The 17,866-nt window shown below is 46.8% G+C and overlaps 1 protein-coding gene across 1 annotated transcript in view; it reads left to right on the top strand.

Annotated features, from left to right (window-relative positions):
• LOC106651635 (flocculation protein FLO11-like) overlaps positions 1-17,138 on the top strand; it is a 37,942-nt gene extending 20,804 nt beyond the window's left edge. The window contains exons 2-6 of the mRNA XM_023463415.1: positions 1,233-1,774; positions 4,052-4,380; positions 4,448-4,966; positions 5,029-5,440; positions 17,028-17,138. Of these exons, the coding sequence (XP_023319183.1) occupies positions 1,233-1,774; positions 4,052-4,380; positions 4,448-4,966; positions 5,029-5,440; positions 17,028-17,138 (1,913 nt within the window). The remainder of the gene's footprint in view (positions 1-1,232; positions 1,775-4,051; positions 4,381-4,447; positions 4,967-5,028; positions 5,441-17,027) is intronic.
• The last annotated feature ends 728 nt before the right edge of the window (positions 17,139-17,866 follow it).

Raw genomic sequence — 17,866 nt, 5'->3', positions numbered from 1 at the left:
GATGGAATAGTTTGTTATCCCCGCATGCGACAGTAGCGCAGATCGTCGCGAGCCGCGCGAGTATATAAATATTACCGATATATGATATATATACAAAGCGCAGCAGCTTACTTTTATCCCACATTGTAACACGGTATAGGCATATCCAGCGAGTGCATACGCGTGCGCGGAGAGAGAACGAGAAAGATACATTGCCCCGTGCTGCGTTGCGGAGTGAGCTTTATATATATCTGTATGTAAATGGACAGCTTTGGTTCTCTCTCTCTCTCCAAGAAAACGAGTAGCTCGGCTAGCTCGACGCAGTAGTCAAGTTAGACTTATTCAAATAAGTACTTACTTACATGTCACACACACACGCACGCAACGATATAGCAACGTACATATACATAAAAAGGCTGCGAGAGGTGGAGGAGGACGAAGAGGGACACACATACATAGGGAAGTAAAATAAAGACCGACTGTCAATCAGTTACCGCCGAGCTACAATACCTGTACAACTTCTCATCCGTCATTGTCTTGCTGCTGCAGCTGCCTATGCCTATGCTATGTAACGTTTGCACATGGCAAAATCGGCAAAACGTGTATCCCGCGTGTGTATGTATGTACATAGAGCAGTAGCAGTAACAGCAGCAGCAGCAGCAGGCGTACGTACTTAACTTTACGGCCTTCGTACTCGGAAACACGCCGATCTTGCGAAGGTCGTCGGACGTTCGAGTCAACCGCACATATACACATACGGTCGCGAGTAATGTATGCACTTGCACTCGCGCGGACGTTTCATTGAGAAAGGAGAGATATCTCGGCATATACATCTTAACGGTCGCGCGCGAGCTTGCCTATGCGCCAGTCGTGTATGAAAATTCTTGAAATAGAGAGACAGAGAGAAGCTCCTAGGCAATATGCCGCAGTGCACATTTTTTCGACGCCGTAGCTATATACGATGAAGCCCCGCGATGCGCAGCTGCCGCCGCTACTTTTCTTCGAGATGGAAATCAACTTCTGCGTGAGGCGCTTTGAGTTATTATAAAAAGGACGCGGTTGCGCCGATGAATCCATTTTGCCCGAGTCGAGTCGACGACTCTCGCGGCTCTTTACGAGCTTCCGCGCAATTTCGCCATTGTCAGCTGTGTAGCTAGCTACCTGTCTATATTATTCTTGGAAAGAAAAAATTGCTCATACGTATTATCGAACAGCTCATTGATAAATGGACATTTTTTTGTTTGGTCACACAGGTGAGGTATCGCCGGAGAGTACGAGCGCGCATCATCAGCAGCACAGCCACCAGCACAACCAGAGCCAGCTCCAGCAGCACCGGCATCGTCTGCAGCAGCTCCAGCACAGCATCATCGCGCAGTCGGCGGCCGCCGCCGGTCGGGCTAGTGGTGGTGGTGGCGCCTCCACGGCTACCGCCGAGACAGCCGCCACCTCGATACTACACCACCCCGCCGCGGTGGTCAACAGCAGCAGCAGCAGTCCAGGCGCTCTCATAGGCAGCCGGACGAGCGAGATACTGGCCGCGGTGGTGGCCACGTCGACGCGACTCCAGCGAGACCAGAGCCCGAGTCTGTACAGCAACGCGAAGCAGAGCAACAGTAGTGGTGGAGGTACGGCGAGCAGTCCACAGACACCATCGTCGAGTTTGACGCAGGCTCGTCATCACTTGTCGGCGGCGGCTGCTGCGGCTGCGGCGACGACGACCACGACGGCCTCCAAGTCCTCGAGAGCGAGGAGAAGGACGGCTCAGTCGAATCACAACGGCATCGACGTACCACCCGTGAGTATATAGTGTTTGATAAAGAAAGAAGAAAAACAGAGGGTAGTTTCACGCCAAGCTGACTTTTTTATAAAATACTTGAAAAAAATGTATGAAAAAAATGATAAAACAAAAGAATCTAATTCTATACTTAAATTCCAACATTTTGGGTGAAAATTAATATTTTCATAATGATTTACTTTTCTGCGTTCGTTTCTCGAATGATGCATCAAAATTCAATCCTCGATTAAAATTGAAGCCAGTCACCACCACTAGATGGCGATTACCTTTTTTCTATAAATCCGCAAGAGGCAGAGTGAAAATAATTATATAAGACTTACTCCTCGACTTGAATCTATAATGACTTCACTGAATCTCCTGAAAGATCATGAAAAAAATCATGAAAAAAGCTTCGCTTGGCTCCAGAAATGTAAATCTTGAGCCGAGCTGAAATTCATCCTGACACTGTATTAGAAAAATGACCACGCGCATCTGTGCGGCAATGACTCGCCGTTGCGGGCCTTGGTAACTTCGTGTTCTCACTTCGAAGTTCTCGCGCGCGAAACGTACAGCGAAAAAAAAACAAACACGCATGGATGAACTGATTTGGTTCCGCTGGTTTCGGTGTGGAACCGCGTTTAAATCACGAACACCGATTATAATTTACGCATCAGCCACTGCGATCGAGTATATATAGGCATATGTAGAGGTTCGCGCGAGACGTAGATCGATGTACGGGTAAACCGTTTGAATTAACTTTAAACATTTTGATTGAAAATTAATGTTTCAATGGTGTGATCTATTTTTTGCATTCGATTTTTCAAAAAATGTATGAATTAAAGCCAACCTTCGCCACTAGATGGCGAGTACTTCCTTTCTATAAACCCGCAAGAAGCAAAGTGAAAATAATTACATAAAAGCTTTACTTTCTTTTATCGTAAAATATTATTTGCTTGGCTGCTTTTTTTGAGACTTAAAGAGAACATCTAAAAAATTTCAGTAAATATAAAATATTAAGTTAGCTGTCTATAGACAGCCAACTGAAGTGAAACTTCAAACAAGTCACAATATAATTGTCAAAAGTAAGTAAACCCAAAAAAGTCAAAAGAAATCAAAAGAATATAAAAAATTAAAGTCTAAACAAGTCCCAATGTAATTGAAAAAAACAGAAATTCGAAATCGAGAAAAGTGGATGAAAATTCCAAAATTAAAATTGAACCGAAAAAGGACTCTGAAGTTTCACTTCTGGTGCTAATTCATATTCAATGCCTTCTAGAGAATCTAACCCACCCTCCGGCGACTGTTGTACACTTGCTTTTAAAACTCGAAATTTGTTCATCACGCGATTAGCAAAAATTGTGCCATTTGTTGGGCCAAAGACCAACCTCGTGTATCAAGATGCTCCCCAGCTCGAACAGAAATGTTTTTTTCAAGATCGTACTAGATCGCGCAAACGACGTTAATGTATGTCAAAGATATATCTCGGAGTACGGAGCAGCATCGGCACGGGGCAAAACGTTTATAGAACCGATTCTTCTTTTGTCAATAATGTTGTTGCGCTCACTACGCTCTCTCTCTCTCTCGCGCGCGCGCACAGATCCATTCAATGAATAATGTATTACATACGGAATGGAATAAAAAAAAAGGAGGAGAAGAAACTCTTTTCGCGTGATCTCTCGTCTCGAACTTTTTCGCACGTTTTTCAGTACTTTTCACTCGTTTTTGCCGCAATCCGCGCCGACTGCCGCGCGCACGACTTTATTTAGATTCCTCTCCCCCTGCTGCTGCTGCTTTTTATATCTGTTTCTGTCCAAGTTCCACATCCATTGAAAATATATCGCGAAAAACAGATGTATACACATCGTGCGCCCGAGATCGGGTTACCCAACTCCCGCAAATTTCACGTGTGTGCACGCGTTGCATCATCCTCGTACATATATATGCAAAATATGCCTCATACATCAGTGCGGCTTTGAAAAGTTCACAAATCATGTGCTCGAACGTGTGTATACATGTGCATCATCCACAGCAGCTACTTTATAAAACAAACAATATTATAAACTTGGTCGCCTCCTCTCTCTGTTTAAATGATGACGAAGTCAAAAAGAGAGAATTCGTGAAGCTGGTAGCCGCGCGGACAAATTTTTTTTCTTCTCTCTACCTGCTGCTTCTCTCTCACCTGTCTTTTAATCGAAAGAAAGAAAAAAAAAGTAATAAGATTGAGAGAGCTAGAGAGACAAGTGCGTCGAGTGAGATGAATCAGCGATAATCAATCCTCTTCCCCGTTTGTATACGCAGGTGAAAACCGAGCGACTGACTCCGGACAACAATTCGACGTCGTCGCGGAGCGTAACGCCGCTCTCGTCCACGGGTCATCCGGCCACGCCACCCAGCGGACTCACCACCTCTGCCTCCTCGTCGTCCAATACAAATAATAACAACAACACGAATAACAGTAGCAACGATCAGCAGCAGGTCTCGACGACGGTGGCGGCGGTGGCGGCAGCCGCGGCCGCGGCCCAGCACCACCATCATCTCAAGTCCATGGAGCAGATGATGAGCCGGAATTACAGCGACTTCATGAAGCAGCTGGCCGCCAAGTACAACAACACCAGCGCCGCCGTCGAGTGAGTGTCCGCATGATTTATCACTTGTATATAATTTTCAATTAATTTCATTTCGTTGTGACAACAGATATCTCGGGCTGCAACCGCGCAACGGCTATCCGGACATCCTCGAGCCGACCAGCAGGTATCTGCAAGCGGCCGCGGCGACGCCGTTCGTAGGTCTGCTGGCGCCGGGCGCCGCCGGCCCGACGACGACTCAGGCCGCGGCCGCGGCCGCCTCCCAGCAAGCCTCCACCGCCAAGGATGCCAAAGAATTAGCCACGGCCAAGTTGGCTCACCACCACCACCAGCAGAACTTGGGCTGCTCGTCGTCCTCGTCGTCGTCCCAGCACCACCACAACGACGCCTCGTCGAGTAGTATCTTCGGCGCCGCGGCGGCCACGGCCAACTTCTGCTCCTCGTCCATGTTCGACATGTCCTCGACGCAGACCCTCATGAATCTGGTGCGCACCGCCACTGCGGCTCAGGGCGGCGGTGGAGGCTCGGCGGCCGCTACTCCCGTGGTGGAGCTCGAGAGCTACTTGAAGGGTGCCAGCAAGCGATCGGACGCGTCGTTTCTCAGCTTTCCGCTCGATCTATCCAACAGGTGAGTCTCGCGTTTGTCTTTTTGTGTACGCATCGCGACTATAACATTTGCACGTTCCACAGCGCACTGGTGCCACGAAAGCGCTCGAGAGCCGCTCTGGAGTGCGGCAAGAGGCCGGGCAGCGTGTCGCCCAAACCGGCCAAGTTGGCGGCCTTGCAGGGTGGCTACGCCGGCAGGACGCCTACCCCGGTGCCGGCAATTTGCTCGTCGCCGACGGCTGCCAGTTCCCTGGCCGTGCCAACGCCGCAAATACCAATGAGTCCTGTCCAGCAGCAGCAACAGCAGCAAAGGAGCAGCAGCAATGCCTCGCCTACGACGACGATCGTGCAGAATAGCAGTCCGCCTCCTCCCGTCAGGTGTCCGACGCTCTACGGACACATGCCCTGCGGCGACGGACAGGCCATCGGCCGATGGACCTGCGACGACGTGGTCGATTACGTCGCGTCGATCGACGCTTGCGCCGAGTACGCACAGGTATGTAGTAGTTACATTATTTATTCAGTTCCTTCTATAATCGTTGAAATTATTATGTTGAAAAATCGGCGCGGATACAGACACGACATTGCATTGTGAAAGTCCGTTCGCGCCGCACGTTTATAAGCTACCTCGCGTGTACGATGTAGCTCCATATAAAGCGCAGTGCATTAAACTCCGGTTTCATAAATCTCGGGGCTAATTTTTCGAGAGGCGCCTTTTAATAACGAACAGACAGATATAGGTCAGTTAAACGATCTATCTATCATTCTTTTTCTCTCTATGGTGCGCACGATCCGTATCCTGCGCGTGCCAAAATGAATCGGCAAGAAAAACACTTCTGTAGCAGGCTTATACTTCTGATAATTAAATTCAATATACTATTTAGTCGATACTGTATATTATTCAAGTATGCTCTAGGATGAGACAAATAGGATATAGAGTCCGCGACATTCTGAATGCAAGAGAGCAGCAGCGGCAGATAGCAAATAAGAAGAAGAAGAAGAATCGCAACGTGTGGAAATGGTTGAAACACGTGTTTCGAAGATATGCATCTGTGCTTGCGCTGCACACACACACACACGTACGATGCATTATATATGCCCGAGTGCAGAGCGAGAGAGGCGCTCAATTACGAAATGGAGCATATATATGCTCGCGCGCGCGAAAAACAAATTTATTACTTCTACGTTCGGAGGCTTGCCATTATATATTCTCTTGCATAGAGAGAGAGGCGAGTTGTGTACGCTTACGTATGTGAGCAGCGCGATCTCCTTCCGACTTTGGAAAAAAGTCATCTCTCTCTCTCTCGCAACGCCGCTGAGGCTGCTGCTGCTCATATACGTGCAAATATTTCGAGAGCGCAGCGCGGCAGGAGCAGAGTCAGAGCAACAGGAATTGTTTCGTACGTCAGCGACTAAACGGCCGAGGCAAAAATTCAAAGTATCTCGGGTAAAAGGTAAAAATTATACCTAACTCGCTCTCTCTCTCGGAGCGACGAGCGCCAAGCGAAATTAGCATGAGGCAGGCATATAGCTCGAGTATAAGGCAATCGCGTGGTCAGTCGAGCGCATCTCGAAATTCGAAAATGCAGCTGCGCGCGCGCGCGCCACGAGAGCTTTATACTTATACACTACGGTCGAGCGTTTAGAGAGAAATTACGCCCTAGCCCGAGGCCCCCGAGGAGCATATACACCGAGTACTACTCTTATATTCCTCGTCGTATATAGTTTTCTGCGGCGCGCGCATTATGCATGTATCGGGCCGCGTGCGGCTCGCAGAGAGTCTAGGCAGTTTTTAGAATCTCTCTGCGCCTCCAGCTCTCCTCTTCGTTTGTCTTCTAAGGCAAAAAAGCACGGCACGGACTCGTGTAACAACGAAGAATATCTTTTAGAAAAAATGATGTAAGCCGAAGAATAGAATAACTGCGGCTCTAGCATTGAGAGAAACACCGATGTAGCGTGTATAGAGGGTGGTTGTTAACACATTTTTGTCCGAAGGTATTTCCTCGATTTCTTATGCGAGCAGCACCAGCTAAATTGACGAGAAAGGAATTCACGTCCAAACGACAGAAATATTTTTCGCGTCCGTTATTATTATCATCTCTCTCGTGGATGAATATTTGTGAACTCTTCGAAACGAACGCGAATACTTGTCGTTGTTGCTGCTGCACACAGGTCGAAAGTGTTTATAGCACACGAGAGACAAAAGGTTCGCTGCTCTCGATACGTATACCTACACACAGCTTTTGACGTATTATACATGTACTACGAATCGCCGCGAGGAAGCTCCGTGTGCTGCTGCATCGTCGTCGTTTTCCGCACAAAAAATGCCCTCTAAATCGTCGCGGCCGGCTAACAACCATGCCTCGGCTCTTGCATCGAAAATACTATACAGGCTACACAGGCACTGCGCAAAGCAGCGAACGAGAGGATCAAAGGGGGCTGGCAGGCAAAAGTTGTGCAGTCGCGCGTCTCTCTCTCTCTGTCTTACTCTTTTGCACGTGCCTGGAGGGCAGTGGCTGCAACAGAGGCAGCAGCAACGGCAGCAGCATCATCATCGGGTACAAAGAGGAGAGAGTAGGGGAGGGCACACGGGGTTGGCTCGCGCGCGCGCGCGTCCGAGCTCTGTAATCAGTATATGGTGCTCCGAGTTAACTCTGTGTGTATGTGTGCAACAGCAGCAGCAGCAAAACTGCGCACACACGCAGCGCTGCACAGGAATCTCTCTTCTCTCTCTCTCTTTTTTACCATCTTCGACTTTTCTGCCTGCCATCTGCGTAATTGTCCCCGGCGGCGGCAACCGGCAACATTTCTCTGCCTCTCTTGCCTTGCCTTGGCTTGGCTTGCGCTCTCTGCACTCGCGCGCGCGCGCGTGTATATAAATACGGTCAACCTTCGCGTCCGTTCCTCTCCGAGAGGCTTCTCTCTCTCTTTCTGCTTTTTTTCTTCTTATTTTTCCTCTCTCTCTCTCTCGTATGTTCTTTTTATTCGGTCTCGCGGCGCGTCCGATGATGTGCTTGACTTGATGCTGCCGTCGTCTCTCTCTCTCTTGCGCTTCTTCCAATGCTGCCTCGAGTCAAGAAGACACGACCGATGTCGAGAATTTTTTTTTTCTCCCTCTGACGGCTGCTGCTGCTGGGGTTGTCTCGCTCCATCTGTCTGCACACAGCGACCGAGTTGTAATAAGCGCGAATTTCTGAATTATATACAATATATATACAACATATTTTAACCCTTTTTTCGTGCGTCGAACTATACGTACGCGCACCTGTTGCTTATCGATGCTACGCGTATAGCCGTGATTATAAGGAACTTATAAATTCAAAGCCTCGCGCTCTCATAATCCCTGTGTATAAAGGCAGTTATAATCGATTCGCGAACTTTCACCGCAATTAGAGTTTCGATTCTCCTTCTACCTCTATGCAACACAGAGTCCGCGGCTATATATGTGCACCTGCGTTGCAGCTATTTCACCGTAGGTCGCGATTAATCTTTCTCTCTGCTCCAGCGCAGCGGCGGCCGTACTCTCTCGGTATAATTGAATCAAGGCCGCATATTTATGCACACATACACGAGCACGCGCACGGCTAATCGTATATACATAGTAGTAGTAGTAGTAGTAGGTACTACTGCTACGCACTATATGCGTACGGGGTGTTGGGAGATTAATGGAATGCGTGATGCAGCGGATTAATAATTCTCTCTTTTTTGCTCGATGCAAGATCTGCATTTCTGCGTCGTCTTGGTCGTCGTCGTCGTTTCGAAAAGGTCAATCGACTGCGTATATGTAAGCGTGTGTGTGCATCAGTATGCTGGATGGACTCGATAGTTTTTCCATGTGACAGTAAGAGAGAGACTCTCTCGGGCATGTTTTTACGCATGGTCGATCCGAGCTACACGCATCGGTACTCGCGTGACGACCAAGACGACGCAGGGACAGGTTCTTGACCAACACATTTATAGGTATTCGCTCGCATGTGCGAGAGCAGAGCCCAGTATTATACATACGAGAACCGGGGGACTAGTTTTCCGAGGAGGAGAGGCCTCAGCATCGCGTCTTTTATTTTTCGTCAAATTGATGAGCGTCTCGCGATTCTCTCTGTCTCTGCACTGCAACGAAGACGACAATTTTCGAGTTTTTTTTTGGTCGTCGTCTTCGCACGCACGTCAGGTCAATTATGCAGGCACGCGCTTTAACGCTGCATCGAACTCATCGATCATACATGCATATACGCGCACTTTTATGTATATCATATGCGCGCATAATAGCACAAGAGCTCTGAGGTCGACGCGTTGTCGCACCGTGCGATGAAATCAGAATACGATGCGGCATTTTGAAAGCTGCTCCTCGCTCGTATATATAAATTTATTTTAAGCTCCGATGGAATAAAAAGAAAAGAAAGAAAGAGAGAGAGAGAAATTAGGCGCGCTCCCTTTTACAGACATTGTACAGTACACTACCGCACAAAAGCTCGCTCTCGCAGCAGCACAGCCTCGTGCTGCATCGCGCGAAGTCGGAATAGGGAAATACAATTATACGCGAGCTGTTAAGAGCCCCGAAGCGCGGAGTGCGGTAGTAGTAGTGAAAATGCGCGAGCGAAATACAGATGCTCTCCGGAAGATATCTCTCGTCGCTCTATACGTATATACACTAGCAAGTGCAGCCACGGCCGGCACCAAAGTTAATCGCGCGCGGTGCGCACCGTTAGCCCGTATTTGCACACACGCTTTCGTCTATTTACCTCGCGCACGCGCGAGCTTATCTCTATAAAAGCGACTACCGGAGAGAGAGAGAGATTTTTCCTATAAATAAAATAATTTACTCGGCAATCATCCCTGTATCTAATGCGCGCGAGTATTATACATACATAGTATCATGTGTGCGGGGATGAATCACAAGGAAATAAAGAGAGAGAATCGAACGAGTTTATAGGAAAATATACCGCATTCGATACGTTTGTAAAAAAAAAAGGAAGGAGAAGGAGAAGAAGAAATGATGCACATGGATGCATGTTCATGCGCACCGCAAGCTGTGTATGGTACTCTCTTCTTCGTTCGCTCTTGCGCACGCCACGTGGCGTAGCTCGAAGGGATTTGAACTGTGCGCGCACGCGAGCCCCGATGTGTGCAGTTTATAATTTCCTCCATTGGTTCTTTTATGCATATATATTCTCTCTCTCTCTTTGAAAATCTGCACTGCACTGCACTGCTGCACAGTCTGTTGTATATTGCATACACCGGACTCTATCATCGGGCGTGTGCGCCGAGTGAGTGAACGAGAGAGAGAGAATATACATACGGAGCACACGGTACGGCACACACAACACTTACAGAAAACGCGTGCCCCGCTCGCGACTATGTGTCGGAGCTCGTGTATTATTTTGCACACGTGCTCTCTCGGACTCTCTTTTTCTTTCTCTCTCTGCGGCCTCTCCGGTGACTCTTATATATACCATACATATACCTCGGCTCTTCTTATTCGTCTTTTGAAAGAAGGGTAAATTAGTGCGATCGCGTGAGGAGTCGCTGCCGCGCGCGCGGGGCAGTGTTGTTGCTTGCTGTGCTGTGCTCTGTGTGTTGCTGCGCTACAGCAGCAATCTCTTATTTTTTTTATTTTATTTTTATTTTTTCGTTATTTTTTTCTTCTTTTCTGCAGCAGTTCTGCGCCTGCCTCCTTCTTCTTCTTCTTCTTGTTTCCCCGTGGCATGTCCACATATATACAAGCCACAAGCGAGTCCAGGAGTCATATGTGTGCATAATGTTTCGCTTGCTGCGGATCATATCGGAATCGTGGCATTATGGAATTGTTTAGAAAATATATAATATATAAGCGTGCTTGTGATATTATAGACATTTTGGCGTGCTTCAGGTGCGCGCATGCACGAGCTCACACACACAGACAGTCTGTACGTGTCTATAGAGTGTGCGAGGACGCGGAACGGGGCTCTCTTTCGCTCTTTTGCTGCTGCTGCTCTGCGTGGAACTATTATATTCGTTGTAAAAGGTATATTTCAGAATAGCAGCCTGTGCAGAGATCTTGACCGTTAGAGACACCTGCTGCTGCTTCTGGCGTACGTTATATACGGCGCGCTGCGGTGAGTTCAACGTGAATTGCGTATAGCAGCGAAGCGAGAATAGTCGGCGGCGGCGGTTCCTTACCGATCTCTCTCTACGCCGTGGCTTCAGCCAACCCCAAAAATCGGTAAGCGAAAATCGCGGATGGTGTACAAAGTAATTTTCGCTCTCTCAGCTGCAGCTCTTACACAATCGCCTCGCGCTCGAGTGCAGAGAGGCAGTCTATTTACGTGTGTACACACACACACACACACCATGTGTTTTCAATTAATCAGATCGCTTTGAACATGAATAGCTCTCTTGCTCTTCTCGCTGGCTGGCTGGCGCGCGCGAGCGCTCAACACATCCCCCTTTTTCAAAGCTCCTCCGCGCGGCGCAGAAAACCGATCGAATCTTCTCCTCTCGTTTCGATATATATAAGTACCTCTATGTACGTGTGCATAACTGCAGTTAACATGTAGCACGCGCGAGCTCTCGTGCCTGCTAGGCTATATAGCTAGCTGCAGTTACGACACACACACACACGTACACACACGTGTGCGCACTTCTTGTGCTTGCCCCGCTCTTTTTCTTTCTCTCGTGCGTTATGACGCTCGAAGAAACGATCCGATCGCGCACGGTGCGCACTCGTCGATTTATAGCTCTAATTACTCGCGCGGCGCGGGCTGCAGTGCGCGCGAGCATGTGTGTGTGTGTATTTTACGTGCTGCTGCTGCTGCTGCTGCTGCGCCGAAAAAAGGTTTTACGCAACCCCGGCGCAGTTTCTTCTTCAGTAGTTGGCGCTGTTTCGATTTATTTGTATTTTTTTGCTTCGTTCGAGCGCGACTGTATGTGTGTGTGTGCGTGTGTAGGTTGAGAAAAATTTGTAGCAAATTCTAAAATTTATACTATGTTATGTGGTTAATCGATGCACCGATTCGAATGGCGAAATTTGATATTATAATTTTAAGAAATATCATTGTGGTCGTTGCAAAGAGCTTTGCTCGCTACAAAAAGTCACAATGTGTCGGATATCAAAACTCGCAATGCCATTTAGATGGATAAATCGCCGATAGATGGCGAACCAGTATTATTAGCAAAACTCGCAAGTGTCAAGATGTTCTTTTGGAATTATATACTTGGAAACTATATTTTCGAGACGTTTTCTGTACCAACCAAACAAACCAAACTTGATATTTTACAAAATAATGATATACTAGTTGCAATTGAACCCGCGCTCCGTCACTTACACAATATTCGAACCTAAAGTTGCTTCATTTATGTAGTTCATCATCGTCTATACATATAACCTTGCGTGCGAATGATTATTGTGCGTCAAACGTATAAATTTTTGGGCCCTTGGCAAGCGCGTGTGACCCTCGACTATATCCCGTCGCTCCTAAAAAAATTTATACAAATGTTTACGCACGCGTGTGTGTGTGTATACGCGAGTGCGGGGTAATTTCAATCTATCAAAGCTACATCATCAGCATATACATACGTATGCGCAAGGTATAAACGAGATGCTGCATGTGGGCTTGGTATTTATGCGTAGCGTACGAGGAGAAACTTATACGAGCTTTCGAGGCTGCAGAGACGACGACTCTTCGGCGCGGGTCGAAAGGTTACTTTTTATTGGCCACATTCGTCACAGATCTTATCAGCTGCCCATATGATTTCCATAGCTGCGTACGTATGTGTGTGTGTGCTGCGGATTATTGCTGGCGTACATAATATGCAGAAAAGGAGAAGGAGAGAAGAAAGAAAAAACATTAAGCTTACGAGTGTCTGCGCGTCCGTCTCTCTTTCTTGTCATGTGAGAGAGAAACGAAAGACGACATATGTTCTGGCTGCTAGTTACATTCATATAATATGTATGCGCAATACCTGTCCTCGTATCTCAATCGACATCATCGCTACAGCAGCAGCAGCAGCCACAGCATCAAACAGACAGTTGGACAGACGGACGACTACTATAGGCATCTTATCTGCAACTGCAGCAGAGACCAGAAGCAGCAACAACACACATACACACACATACACGCGGAGGAGGAGGAGGAGGATGCGAGTTCATAGCCTCGGCAGCAGCAGCGAGCAGTCCATAAAACGTCGTATATATACCTCAGACAGGCACACACGTACGTTATAACGTATATCAGTGCACTTCTCTCTCTCTCTCGGGGGCTCGAGCTGAAAAACGAGCTCTCTCTCTCTCCCGAGAGTCGCGCAAAGGTGGACCCCGCTGCTACTGCAGTGCACCCAGATGAAGAAGAAGCAGAAGAAGAAGAGGAGAGAATTGAGAGAGGACGGGTAATGAAGGTTGGGTCCGCACACACGTCTCCTTCTATTATATATACCTATATATATGCTGCTGCAGCTTGATGCTCAATGAAAGGGCGGAGAAACGGAGGAAAAAGCGCTTCGCACAGCACAGACACGAAGCGAGAGGATCCGCGCATTCCTTCACGTGTCCTCGCGCGCGTACACCTACTTTTATATATAAATACATATAAAGCCAACAATAACAGCGGCTGCTGTGGAAGCTCGACGGGAGCAGCAGCAACGATTTCTTCTTCGTTTATTATACCTATACCTGCATACATATACAGAACACAGTATATATAAGCCCGTATATAAGCCATATGTAATTAAACATTAAATTATAAAGTTACTGCTGCTGCTGCTGCTGTATCGATGTGCGAGTATACGTATTTTATTTTATATATAGGTACGCACAAAGTACACGTATACGTACGTACGGTAGGGCGACGAGAGTAATTACTACCGCACGCACTTATAATGTTGCCGAGCTAACTACTATAATACACACATACTACCGAATCGCAGTCGAGGGATATTGGACTCGTATATGTATACGATTTACAGAGGGAAAAAGAAAATACAACATCGATAAAAGTACAGAGAAGAGAGAGATGCTTTAATTCAATACTCGCGTCTGCCAATGGTCGATCTCTGCTGCTGTTGCTGTCTTATACAAACACGCTCCTTGGCTTTTATGACGCGATTACTGCCCTTTGTCGTTAATAATATTGTTGTGCCTCGTACACAATTCGCTCTTCTTTTCTTCACTAATCACACGTCGACGCGGATTCGACGATCCGAGTATAGTTGCAATACGTATATTCGTGTATTTTTCTTTCTTCCCCCTCGAAAAAGCTGTATACATTATCTTCGTGTAATGTATAATACGAGCAATTAATACGAGCGCATACATAAAGCTCGTTCGGGAATCGGCGAGCTTGTATAATCCAGGCTGCGCGTGTTGTTATGTTCATACGTATGCACGGCTCGAGACATCGATTAAACCGAGCGCGAACAAGATTCGATACACGACCGTACGCTGTTGCGCTATGATTAATAAGTCGAAAATGAGCAAAAAAAGGAAGGAAGGAAGGAAGAGAGGTTATCGCCTCGAGATTTCGTGCATACGCCGTTCGAGTGAAAATTTGCATTTGACACGACCTCCCTCCCACGCAAGCACACACAGAGAACTGGAATTCTCGGCGGTGCGCACGGGAATTTATTTAGGACTTTAACGCGCTGTTGGTACGTACATGTGTACGTATTATACGGGGGGACGTATATAATGTAATACCCCTTATATATGCCGCCAACGCCGCGACAACAACGACCATACAACTAACCAACCAAGCAACGACGATCCGAGCTTGTATGGTAATAGCGACTCCTTTTTCGCTCGCGCCTATATACCCTCCTGTATAAGAGGAGAAAGAGCGAGTCTTATTCTTCTTCTTTCTTTCGCGCGCGCAAGAGCTTGGTTCTCGTTCGTAATTCTTCTTAATCCAGATCAACCTTTGACTCGGGTACAGAGAGAGAGACTCGCTTGACTCGTTTTAAAGTGCGCGCGTGTAGGTACCTATATCCTCTCTAGACTCGTGCGTGTGCGTGTTGTAATTCGATATGTGTTGTGTCGAGCCTAGAGGAGGTGTCTGCGCGCAGGTCTCGCGAGAGAGGAATGTTTGACCCGCAAGTGCTGTGTGTATGTGTGCGACGTCTTTTTGGCTAGGACGAGTAATCCACACTCTCCTTTTCTCTCTCTCTCTCTCTCTCTCTTGCTCGCTCGTGTGTACTCGTACATGTATATGCAGGAGAGAGGAAATTAAATCGAAGATAAGTAAATTTTCAGTCGTCGACGACGACCACGAGTACGGCTAACGTAAAAAATCCATTAGATTGCGCATAATATAAGGTCTTATCGGGGCTGTGCGCGTGTGTGTGTCTTGCTGCGTGCACGTCTTATAGAACTATACGCAATTATTCGGGCGCCCCGTGACAAGACATCGCAGAGAAAGAGAGAGAGAGAGTAAGAGACAGAGTGGAATGTCAGGTCGCTGTTCATCCCTAATTGATTAACTCTGTTGCAGTTCTTTCTGCTCCGACGAGTGACCGATCTTTTTTCGTTTTTATTTTGTTTTTCTCTTTTTGCGTTGACCTCATATAAGCCTGCAGCTCGTATATATAGGAGGATTATAGACGCACTCGCCGTGTGCAGCAGTATTATATACCTGCTGTAACGTGTGCGTGTGTGCGTGCGCCGTGTCACGTCACCATTACCCGACTCTTATCGACGATAGACTCGTTTGAAATTTTAATTGGTTCACGAGAGAGCGATCGATCCGAGAGACAGAGAGAGACGAAGGATCCTTTGATGTTTTTTCGTTGTTTTCTTCCCTTCGTCTCTCTCTCTCTCTCTCCTCTTACACCGGTTGACTCTTAATTGCTTTTAGCATTACGTAAAATTGTTTCGCAGAAAATAAATTATCGGCTTTGGCCGCGGAAAGCTTAAAACTCTCCCATCTTGACCGGATGACTCGCGTCGTCGGCCGATCGTGCGCGCCGCGGCTCTTTAAAACTCGCCAAAATGTCTTCTCTCTCGTGTATGTATGTGTGTGTGAGTGAGTAGCGCATTCCGCGCATGAACTTTTTGCTTTATCTCTTCGGCCTCACTGTGTGTGTGTGTGTGTGTAAAACTAAAATGTATTACCCTAGTGCTATGCTGTGGTGCGGGCGAGTAGTATAAATGGTATAGTAGTAGTGCGAGGCAAAGGTCATCCGAGATATAGACAAAAGACAAAAGCAGTATACACATATAAAATGTATATATACAGGTATGTGTAAAAAGAGCGACCGCTGCTGCAGTGGAGGAGGAGGCGGTGTGTGTGTGTGTAACACGTGTGCGGCGGCGCGGTATCTTGTATCTGTGCGCAGGCTGCAGTTGCTTATACATAAGCCGGCCGGACTGTGTCTCCTCGTGCTCCTTTTTCGCGTCTCCTTCTCTCTCGCTCGCTCGGCTTCATGAATGTACTTATACGTGAGCTATTATGTATTATATATACGTGTGTTTATATCCACCTACGTTCCTCGAATAAACCTCGTCGGCTCTCGCGTTTTTCTGCGTGGCTTGTAATCTATGTGTATGCTGCTGCTTACTGCATAGGCGTAAGCTCGGATCAACGCCCCGCAGGAATCATTGTAAATTTTTTATGCCTTTTTTTTCTTTCAACTAGAGGGGTACGCAGTGATTTTCGGTGTTGGAATGAAAATGAGGTTGAGCTTGCGATATGATGTTAGTATTGAAGTGTATAATACCGATCGAAAAATTGGCACTGATCAAAATATACATTTTTGATCGGAAATTCAGCTAGAAACTCAAATTGATTTTAAAAAAATTGATAATATAAATTATAAAATTTAAGAGAAAAGTTCGAGTTTAGAGTACTAGTACTAGTATTAGTATAAGTGGCTCAAGACACCGGTGACATTCCCTTCCCTGCCTTCGGGGGTGGCGATCGATGTACGGTAGGGGCATCATGTTGGTAAACCCATTGTTCTTCGGATTGATGTACAGCTCGAAAATGGGACAGGCCACGGAATCGATCCACAGAACAAGCCGATGTCAAGACACTTTTGTCTACTTGACTTTTGATTGTTCAACTTTACAAGTTGGAATAGAAAAGTGACTGGAATTTTTGTCACTCTACTCTCACGAGTCAAGTGACAGCCAAGCCAACAACGACGTCATCGTCTATCCGACCATCGCTTCCCTGACAGACAACCTCGGTCACCATACCAAAAATTCATATAATTGGGCAATTTTTTAGTAAGTAGTAGTCTCCTTGCCGTAATTTGCTAAATGTCCCTCTGAATACAAGGCCCTGATGTTTTTTTTTCGTTGTCATTTTGGCCACGTGATTGGTTAGAAGTTGCAGCGCCTTAATGTTCTCGCAAGTCTTTTAGAACAATCTTTCGTTCAAAAACGTTACCTCAGTCTCGTTGTCGAAGCTTCCAATGGTTGTTGACATGATCAGGTATGAGTCGATGTCGATGACCCCTTTCACGATTTCCTCCTTCATTGTGGACATGCTTATGTCATGATCCTTGAAAATAATGGAGCTTGGCCGGGCCCTGTCATACAACGAATTATTTATAAGATGTCCGATTGATTGTTAATAGAAACTATTCTATTTGATGGTTTATCACCTTTCAAGATGCACACGCTGCCTAACGTGTCGAGACTTTCTGGGTGCGTTTCCACCTCTGTCGGTGGTTCCTGAGTCCTGTTCAATGAAAGACTCATTATATGACCCAAGTAACTCAGATAAATTCAAAATTTTTAAATAAGATACCTTTCCTTCTGGAGTGTATGGAGCTGCAAAGGAATCTCGAGTTTCCGGTTCTCGATTATTCGTGGAAGATTTTTTGGGGGAACTTGTGGAGGTGACGCCTCTCGCACGTCAACTCTATTGTCCAAAAAGTATTGGCTGTATTCAACGCTATCTTCCAATAACGAACACCAATTTGAACGCTTCTTTACTAATTCTTCGGAACC

The sequence above is a fragment of the Trichogramma pretiosum genome, unplaced genomic scaffold (genome assembly GCF_000599845.2).
Source record: "Trichogramma pretiosum strain Unisexual culture from Peru unplaced genomic scaffold, Tpre_2.0 scaffold160, whole genome shotgun sequence".
Classification (NCBI taxonomy): Eukaryota; Metazoa; Arthropoda; class Insecta; order Hymenoptera; family Trichogrammatidae; genus Trichogramma; species Trichogramma pretiosum.
Note: the sequence above shows the minus strand (reverse complement) of the source record. Positions and strands in the feature narration are given on the sequence as shown.